Source organism: Carcharodon carcharias, unplaced genomic scaffold (genome assembly GCF_017639515.1).
Source record: "Carcharodon carcharias isolate sCarCar2 unplaced genomic scaffold, sCarCar2.pri scaffold_1179_ctg1, whole genome shotgun sequence".
In the NCBI taxonomy this organism is placed as follows: domain Eukaryota; kingdom Metazoa; phylum Chordata; class Chondrichthyes; order Lamniformes; family Lamnidae; genus Carcharodon; species Carcharodon carcharias.
The window spans coordinates 1-10,494 of NW_024471029.1; the positions used below are offsets into that span (position 1 = coordinate 1).

Here is a 10,494-nt window from a genome sequence, read left to right on the forward strand (position 1 = left end):
GTGTAGGTGTTCTGTTACTGGACTAATAATCCAGGGTACAGTAGTGTAGGGGATACATTACTGGAATAATAATCCAGGGTACAGTAGTGTAGGGGTTACATTACCGGACTAATAATCCAGGGTACAGTAGTGTAGGGGTTACATTACCGGACTAATAATCCAGGGTACAGTAGTGTAGGTGTTCTGTTACCGGACTAATAATCCAGGGTACAGTAGTGTAGGGGTTACGTTACTGGACTAATAATCCAGGGTACAGTAGTGTAGGTGTTCTGTTACTGGACTAATAATCCAGGGTACAGTAGTGTAGGGGATACATTACTGGAATAATAATCCAGGGTACAGTAGTGTAGGGGTTACATTACCGGACTAATAATCCAGGGTACAGTAGTGTAGGGGTTATGTTACCGGACTAATAATGCAGGGTACAGTAGTGTAGGGGTTATGTTACTGGACTAATAATCCAGGGTACAGTAGTGTAAGGGTTACGTTACTGGACTAATAATCCAGGGTACAGTAGTGTAGGGATTATGTTACTGGACTAATAATCCAGGGTACAGTAGTGTAGGGGTTACATTACTGGGAGTAATAATCCAGGGTACAGTAGTGTAGGGGTTACGTTACTGGACTAATAATCCAGGGTACAGTAGTGTAGGGGTTACATTACCAGACTAATAATCCAGGGTACAGTAGTGTAGGGGTTACATTACCGGACTAATAATCCAGGGTACAGTAGTGTAGGTGTTCTGTTACCGGACTAATAATCCAGGGTACAGTAGTGTAGGGGTTACGTTACTGGACTAATAATCCAGGGTACAGTAGTGTAGGTGTTCTGTTACTGGACTAATAATCCAGGGTACAGTAGTGTAGGGGATACATTACTGGAATAATAATCCAGGGTACAGTAGTGTAGGTGTTCTGTTACCGGACTAATAATCCAGGGTACAGTAGTGTAGGGGTTACGTTACTGGACTAATAATCCAGGGTACAGTAGTGTAGGTGTTCTGTTACTGGACTAATAATCCAGGGTACAGTAGTGTAGGGGATACATTACTGGAATAATAATCCAGGGTACAGTAGTGTAGGGGTTACATTACCGGACTAATAATCCAGGGTACAGTAGTGTAGGGGTTATGTTACTAGACTAATAATCCAGGGTACAGTAGTGTAGGGGTTACATTACCGGACTAATAATCCAGGGTACAGTAGTGTAGGGGTTATGTTACCGGACTAATAATGCAGGGTACAGTAGTGTAGGGGTTATGTTACTGGACTAATAATCCAGGGTACAGTAGTGTAAGGGTTACGTTACTGAACTAATAATGCAGGGTACAGTAGTGTAGGGGTTATGTTACTGGACTAATAATCCAGGGTACAGTAGTGTAGGGATTATGTTACTGGACTAATAATCCAGGGTACAGTAGTGTAGGGGTTACATTACTGGGAGTAATAATCCAGGGTACAGTAGTGTAGGGGTTACGTTACTGGACTAATAATCCAGGGTACAGTAGTGTAGGGGTTACATTACCAGACTAATAATCCAGGGTACAGTAGTGTAGGGGTTACATTACCGGACTAATAATCCAGGGTACAGTAGTGTAGGGGTTACATTACCGGACTAATAATCCAGGGTACAGTAGTGTAGGGGTTACGTTACTGGACTAATAATCCAGGGTACAGTAGTGTAGGGGTTACGTTACTGGACTAATAATCCAGGGTACAGTAGTGTAGGGGTTACATTACCGGACTAATAATCCAGGGTACAGTAGTGTAGGGGTTACATTACTGGACTAATAATCCAGGGTACAGTGCTGTAGGGGTTACATTACCGGACTAATAATCCAGGGTACAGTAGTGTAGGGGTTACATTACCGGACTAATAATCCAGGGTACAGTAGTGTAGGGGTTACGTTACTGGACTAATAATCCAGGGTACAGTAGTGTAGGGGTTACATTACCAGACTAATAATCCAGGGTACAGTAGTGTAGGGGTTACGTTACCGGACTAATAATCCAGGGTACAGTAGTGTAGGGGTTACGTTACTGGACTAATAATCCAGGTACAGTAGTGTAGGGGTTACATTACCGGACTAATAATCCAGGGTACAGTAGTGTAGGGGTTACATTACCGGACTAATAATCCAGGGTACAGTAGTGTAGGGGTTACATTACCGGACTAATACTCCAGGGTACAGTAGTGTAGGGGTTACATTACCGGACTAATAATCCAGGGTACAGTAGTGTAGGGGTTACGTTACTGGATTAATAATCCAGGGTACAGTAGTGTAGTGGTTACGTTACTGGACTAATAATCCAGGGTACAGTAGTGTAGGGGTTACATCACTGGACTAATAATCCAGGGTACAGTAGTGTAGGGGTTACGTTACTGGACTAATAATCCAGGGTACAGTAGTGTAGGGGTTACGTTACTGGACTAATAATCCAGGGTACAGTAGTGTAGGGGTTACGTTACTGGACTAATAATCCAGGGTACAGTAGTGTAGGGGTTACGTTACTGGACTAATAATCCAGGGTACAGTAGTGTAGGGGTTACATTACTGGACTAATAATCCAGGTACAGTAGTGTAGGGGTTACATTACTGGACTAATAATCCAGGGTATAGTAGTGTAGGGGTTACGTTACTGGACTAATAATCCAGGGTACAGTAGTGTAGGGGTTACATTACTGGACCAATAATCCAGGGTACAGTCGTGTAGGGGTTACATTACTGGACTAATAATCCAGGTACAGTAGTGTAGGGGTTACATTACTGGACTAATAATCCAGGGTATAGTAGTGTAGGGGTTACATTACTGGACTAATAATCCAGGGTATAGTAGTGTAGGGGTTACGTTACTGGACTAATAATCCAGGGTACAGTAGTGTAGGGGTTACATTACTGGACTAATAATCCAGGGTACAGTAGTGTAGGGGTTACATTACTGGACTAATAATCCAGGTACAGTAGTGTAGGGGTTACATTACTGGACTAATAATCCAGGGTATAGTAGTGTAGGGGTTACGTTACCGGACTAATAATCCAGGGTACAGCAGTGTAGGTGTTACGTTACCGGACTAATAATCCAGGGTACAGCAGTGTAGGGGTTACGTTACCGGACTAATAATCCAGGGTACAGTAGTGTCGGGGTTACGTTAATGGACTAATAATCCAGGGTACAGTAGTGTCGGGGTTACGTTAATGGACTAATAATCCAGGGTACAGCAGTGTAGGGGTTACGTTACTGGACTAATAATCCAGGGTACTGCAGTGTAGGGGTTACGTTACTGGACTAATAATCCAGGGTACAGTAGTCTAGGGGTTACGTTACTGGACTAATAATCCAGGGTACAGCAGTGTAGGGGTTACGTTACCGGATTAATAATCCAGGGTACAGTAGTGTAGGGGTTACGTTATTGGACTAATATTCCAGGGTACAGTAGTGTAGGGGTTACGTTACTGGACTAATATTCCAGGGTACAGTAGTGTAGGGGTTACGTTACTGGACTAATAATCCAGGGTACAGTAGTGTAGGGGATACGTTACTGGACTAATAATCCAGGGTACAGTAGTGTAGGGGTTACGTTACTGGACTAATAATCCAGGGTACAGTAGTGTAGGGGTTACGTTACTGGACTAATAATCCAGGGTACAGTAGTGTAGGGGTTATGTTACTGGACTAATAATCCAGGGTACAGTAGTGTAGGGGTTACGTTACAGGACTAATAATCCAGGGTACAGTAGTGTAGGGGTTACGTTTTGGACTAAAAATCCAGGGTACAGTAGTGTAGGGGTTACATTACAGGACTAATAATCCAGGGTACAGTAGTGTAGGGGTTACGTTACAGGACTAATAATCCAGGGTACAGTAGTGTAGGGGTTACGTTACTGGACTAATAATCCAGGCTACAGTAGTGTAGGGGTTATGTTACTGGACTAATAATCCAGGGTACAGTAGTGTAGGTGTTATGTTACTGGACTAATAATCCAGGGTACAGTAGTGTAGGGGTTACGTTACTGGACTAATAATCCAGGGTACAGTAGTGTAGGGGTTATGTTACTGGATTAATAATCCTGGGTGCATCATCATGAGTGGTTTGAACACTGGGATAGACATGAGGGGATTTAACTAGGCCAACACGAGCAGTGGGGAAATGGTGTTAACACTAGACCGACCAGCGCAAGTTGTCTGAACTATTCTGGGACTCCTCAATCTGGAGAAGTGGTATGTCTGACCGATTCCATGGAGCGTTGATCGGTGTCTCACTGGGAACATGCCACTCGCATGCAACCAGGGTGTACAAGGGTAAACATAGATGTGGGGGGCAGGGGGGTAAATAACAGGCACAGGGACAGGATAATGCCCTGACTTACCTGCCGACATTTCTCTGTGGTGATGTCCTCCTGGAGAGTCACAACATTGGGAATGGCTTTAATCGGGACAAGGTCAACGCCTGGAAAAGAGAGAAGGATTAGCAAAACCCCTGGGAATGCTCGATGCTGACGCTGGGTATAAAGTGGGGGGAGGGACACACTGTCAGGGTAATGTAGAGGGAGCTCTACACTGTATCTAACCCGTGCTGTACCTGCTCTGGGAGTGCTCGATGCTGACACTGGGTATAAAGTGGGAGGGACACACTGTCAGGGTAATGTAGAGGGAGCTCTACACTGTATCTAACCCGTGCTGTACCTGCCCTGGGAGTGCTCGATGCTGACACTGGGTATAAAGTGAGGGGAGAGACACACTGTCAGGGTAATGTAGACGGAGGTCTACACTGTACCTAACCAGTGCTGGACCTGTCCTGGGAGCACTCGATGCTGACACTAGGTATAAAGTGGAGAAGAAAATAATGTCAGGGTAACGTAGAGGGAGCTCTACACTGTATCTAACCTGTGCTGTACCTGCCCTGGGAGCGCTCGATGCTGACACTGGGTATAAAGTGGGGAGGGACACACTGTCAGGGTAATGTAGAGGGAGCTCTACACTGTATCTAACCCGTGCTGTACCTGCCCTGGGAGCGCTCGATGCTGACACTGGGTATAAATTGGGGAGGGACACACTGTCAGGGTAATGTAGAGGGAGCTCTACACTGTATCTAACCCGTGCTGTACCTGCCCTGGGAGCGCTCGATGCTGACACTGGGTATAAATTGGGGAGGGACACACTGTCAGGGTAATGTAGAGAGAGCTCTACACTGTATCTAACCCGTGCTGTACCTGCCCTGGGAGCACTCGATGCTGACACTGGGTATAAAGTGGGGGGAGACACACTGTCAGGGTAATGTAGAGGGAGCTCTACACTCTATCTAACCCGTGCTGTACCTGCCCTGGGAGCGCTCGATGTTGACAGCGGGTATAAAGTGGGAGGGACACACTGTCAGGGTAATGTAGAGGGAACTCTACACTGTATCTAACCCATGCTGTACCTGCCCTGGGAGCGCTCGATGCTGACACTGGGTATAAAGTGGGGGGAGGGACACACTGTCAGAGTAATGTAGAGGGAGCTCTACACTGTATCTAACCCATGCTGTACCTGTCCACAATGCTGCACTGACTGCAGCTATTGGGCAAGTGTTGTCAATCCTCTACATTCATGCCCCCAGCTCCAGGTCAGTAAAAGATTATGTAACAGATGGAAAATGAAGCAATAATCAGGAGAAGACTCGCTTGATAAATGTGTGAAGTACTCACCAATAACCAGGCTGGAAACGGGCATAAAATTGGCTGCTACCTGTAACCTGCAACAAGAGAGAGTCAAACGTATCAGAGACTCGGAGAGCGGGGTCTCCGCTTGTCACCTTCCCAGCAAAGGCCCTGCAGCAACTTCGGCTGTGGATCAGTTACGAACACACTCACTTGGAAGGAAAGGATTCCAGTTTCAAATCTCGCTCCAGACATTTGATCAAACATCTACACTGACACTCCACTGCAGTCAGATGGGAGTGCGGCACTGTCGGAGGGTCAGTGCTGAGAGAGTGCCGCGGGAACGCGTCACTGTCGGAGGGTCAGTACTGAGGGAGTGCAGCACTGTCGGAGGGTCAGTACTGAAGGAGTGCCGCACTGTCGGAGGGTCAGTGATGAGGGAACGCGGCACTGTCGGAGGGTCAGTGCTGAGAGAGTGCCGCACTGTCGGATGGTCTGTACTGAGGGAACGCGGCACTGTCGGAGGGTCAGTACTGAGGGAGTGCCGCACTGTCGGAGGGTCAGTACTGAGGGAGTGCCGCACTGTCGGAGGGTCAGTACTGAGGGAGTGCCGCACTGTCCGAGGGTCAGTACTGAGGGAACGCCGCACTGTCCGAGGGTCAGTACTGAGGGAACGCCGCACTGTCCGAGGGTCAGGGCTGAGGGAGCGCCGCACTGTCCGAGGGTCAGGGCTGAGGGAGCGCCGCACTGTCCGAGGGAGCGCCGAACTATGGGAGGGTCAGTACTGAGGGAGTGCCGTGCAGTCGGAGGGTCAGTACGGAGGGAGTACTGCACTGTCGGAGGGTCAGTACTGAGGGAGTGCTGCACTGTGGGAGGGTCAGTACTGAGGGAGCGCCGCACTGTTGGAGGGTCAGTACTGAGGGAGTGCTGCATTGTCGGAGGGTCAGTACTGAGGGAGCGCCGCACTGTGGGAGGGTCAGTACTGAGGGAGCGCCGCACTGTGGGAGGGTCAGTACTGAGGGAGCGCCGCACTGTGGGAGGGTCAGTACTGAGGGAGTGCGACACTGTCAGAGAGAGAGAGAGAGAGAGAGAGAGATGGTGAGAGAGAGAGAGAGAGAGAGAGAGAGAGGAGAGAGAGGCGGAGAGAGGCAGGACCCTGGCACTGTGGTGGCCTAGGCAACTGCAGGGAACCCATCTGGTGCTAAAAGGGTTAACGGAGGAGTTGAAGTGTACGCCTCGGCCTAAGAGAAAAATTACTCCAACCTTGAGAAACAATACCATCTTGTCTGACCACAGTTGTAGGATCAACCCCGAGCCATCCCGTTTCGTTCTCTGCCAGGCCGAATGTAATCAGGGTTGTGATGAGCACTTGCGCAACCACAATGTCTGCTGTGAGGGAAATGGACATTTGCTGGAACGTGGATTGGTCACTTAACTTATGCAAATAAGCGGATAGGGTTTGTGCAAAGTTTACTGACTGGCTTCAAAAATGCTTTTAACCAGGTCTGCGCGTATTCGGCTACGAGACAGCACAGCAGCTCTCGTTGCGCTGACCCCCCCCACCCCACCCCCGCCCCCTTGTGCACAAGTAACAAACGGGGGTTTTCTAGGTACGAAACGAGTCAACGCCCGGGTGTGATTAATCTCCGACAGCGACTGTCGATGTCGGGTCACTCACCATCCGCCTGGAGCCGCACAGAGGTCAGGAGCGCGCGGGACTTCTGCAGGAACTGGAACTTGCGGTTCAGCTGAATCAACTTGAAGGCTGATCGAGACCGGTAGCCTGAGGGAGACAGGAGCAGCAGGGTAACATTCCGGCTCGGTGAAACACAACGCTGCTCCCACGTTCCGAGCAGAGCTGGAACCAACCCCACCAGCTCCCTTTGCATTTTTTTTGGTGGACAGGTTCAACGATTCGGACCGAGTCGGACCGAGCACGAGAAGACAGGTCACAAGGAAGAGGAGGAGGCCATTTGGCCCATCGAGCCTGTTCCGGCAGATCAGGGTTGATCTGACCGTGCCTGAACTCCACTTGCCTGCCTGTTTTCCCCCCCCCTACCCACCATAACCCCTCGACACCGCACCCCCTCCACCTTGACGATCAGAAACCTGTCTAACGCAGCCTTGAATATATTCAGTGACCCGGCCCCCAATGCTCTCTGAGGGGGGGGGGAGAGAATCCCACAGACTCCTCGCCTCCGACTTCAATGGAGACCCCTCATTCTGAAACTGTGCACCCCCTCCCCCCTCGTTCTAGATTCCCCCCCCCCCCCCCAAACGAGGGGGAAACATCCTCTCGGTGTCCACCCTGTTCACCCCTCCCTCCCTCCCTCAGAATCCTGATATGTTTCAATAGAACCACTCCCTCATTCTTTCTAAACCCCAATGGGTACAGGGCCCAACCTGCTCACCCTCTCCTCACCAGACAAAACCCCCTTCGTCCCAGGAATCGGCCGAGTGAACCTCCTCTGAACGGCCTCCGACACGAGTGTATCGATCCTTAAGTGAGGTGACTGAAACTGTCCGCAGGTGCTCCAGGAGCGGTCTCACCAACGCCCTGTACAGTCGGAGCGAGACTTCCCGACTTTTATACTCCAACCCCCCCTCGCAATAAAGACCAACTCTCCATTTGCCTTAATCACCCCACTGCACCTGCATACTAACTTTTTGCGGTCCACGCACTAGGACACCCAGATCCTTCTGCCCCTCAGAGTCCTGCAGTCTCTCTCCAATTAACCAATACACTGCCTTTTCCATTAGTATCAAAGAAAAGTAACGGTGCAGAGTGCGGCCATTCAGCCCATCGTCTCTGCGCCGGCCAAAAGAGAGAAACTAGCCGCTCATTTCAATCCTGCTTCCCAAGCCCCTGGTCTGTTGCCTGGCAGGTTCCAGCATTCCAGATGCAGGTCCAGGTACCGTTTAAACGAGTTGAGCGCTTCAGCCTCAAACCACCGACTCAGGCAGCGAATTTCCAGACACCCACCACCCTCTGGGTGAATAAGTTTTTCCTCATGTCCCCCTCTAATCCTTCTACCAATCCCTTAAATCCATACCCCCTGGTAATAGAGGAAAGAGGTCTCTCCTGTCTAGCCTATCTAGGCCCCCCTTCATCATTTTGTACCCCTCAATGAGCTCAGCCCCCCCTCAGCCTCCTCTGTTCTAAGGAAAGCAGCCCCAGCCTATCCCACCTCCCCTCGTCGCTGCAGTTTTCCAGCCCTGCCGACATTCTTGTAAATCTCCTCTGCCCGCCCTCCCTCCCTCTCTCTCTCTCTCTCCAGAGCAAGATGTCCTTCTGCGATGCGGGTGACCAGAACTGCACACGAAAACTCCAGCTGTGGCCTAGCCAGGGTTTTGTACAGCTCCAGCGTTACATCCCTTGCTTTTGTCTTCAATACCGGGGCCCAATGAAGCAGGGCATTCCACGCGCTGTCTCGACCCTGCCCTTGTCCACCCACCCCGCCACCGCTCCGGGTGGGTCTGCGGGCATGCTCTCCGAGGCGCCTCGCCTCCTCAACCCCTCTCGATAACTTCCCGTCTGTTCAGCAGTCCCTCTGCTTCATTCCCCCACCCCACCTCCCCAAGATGCAACATCTCGTGCTTTTCCAGACTGAATTCCATTTGCCAACTTCCCTGCCCGCCCACTCACTCAACCAAACCATCGATACAGTCCTGGAGTCGACAGCGATCCTCTTTGACTATCGACTATACGGCCAATCTTCTGCGCCATCTGCCCACTTCCCACGTTCTACCCGCCAAAGCGAGGGTCGATGGATTTTGTGGGGGGGGGGGGGGGGGGGGGGCTTAACAAGGCAAGGAGTGCTCAGTAAATGGTGGGACACCGAGGAGTGTCGATGGGACAGAGGCTCCTTGGGGGGGGGGGTTGTATCCCTGAAGGTGCCTGGACAGGCGGACTGGGAGGTGGAGAAGATGCCTCCATTGGCCGAGGTGCAGAATCTAAGGGCCGCGGGAGGGGGGTTGGGGGGAGCGGGTGGGGGGGGGTTATGCCTGAAGTGTATAAAACACTGGTTAGGCCACAGCTGGGGGTTCTGTGTACAGTCCTGGTCACCGGGACTATCAGAGAGAAGTGATCACCCTGGAGGGGTACAGAGGGGGCTTACCGAGGGTCGTCGCCGGATTGGAGGGTTTCAGCGACGAGAGGAGACAGGACTGGAGGGGCTTCGGGGAGGGCTGAGGGGAGGGGCGGGCGAGGTGGGAGGGTGCGGCGTAGTGACCTGGAGGTCCAGCCCAATGCCCTGGGGACGCGACGTGGGTTCGGAATCCCACCACCCGGGAAACGGGTTGGAGTTTAAGTTTCGGCCCAGCCCAGCCAGAGGTGGTGATACGGGGTGGGGGAGGGAGTTACCCTGGGAAGGCCTCAACTTCAATTGCCTGGCCCCATGGAGCCTCACGGCAATCAGGTCAAACACGGGCAAGGACACCTCCTGCTGGTTTACCCTGCACCATCCTCCCTCAGCTGAGGGAGCAGTGTCCCCCCCCTCCGTCGCTGTCCCCCCCCCCCTCAACCTACTGTCCCCCACCCCTCAACCACTGTCCTCCCTCCTCAGTGTGTCCCCCCTCGCTGTCCCCCTCCCTCAGTGCCCCCTCCCTCAACCACTCAGTGTCCCCCTCCCTCGCTGTCCCCTCGCCCTCAGTGGCCCCCTCCATCACTGTCCCCCTCGCCCTCAGTGGCCCCTCCATCACTGTCCCCCTCGCCCTCAGTGGCCCCTCCATCACTGTCCCCTCGCCCTCAGTGGCCCCTCCATCACTGTCCCCTCGCCCTCAGTGGCCCCTCCCTCACTGCCCCCTCACCGTCAATGCACCCACCCACCCTCACTGTCCCACTGTCCCTCCCTTC

The 10,494-nt window shown here is 51.6% G+C and overlaps 1 protein-coding gene across 1 annotated transcript; it reads right to left on the reverse strand.

Moving 5' to 3' along the window:
- Positions 1-4,370: 4,370 nt before the first annotated feature.
- LOC121275176 (pre-rRNA 2'-O-ribose RNA methyltransferase FTSJ3-like) lies at positions 4,371-9,366 on the reverse strand (the record flags this gene model as incomplete). The annotated part of the gene is made up of 4 exons (XM_041182595.1): positions 9,296-9,366; positions 7,318-7,422; positions 5,688-5,734; positions 4,371-4,450 (listed from the first exon to the last, which is right to left on the reverse strand). Coding segments are annotated over exons 1-4 (303 nt in total), but the record flags the coding sequence as incomplete, so codon positions are not given.
- Positions 9,367-10,494: the final 1,128 nt, after the last annotated feature.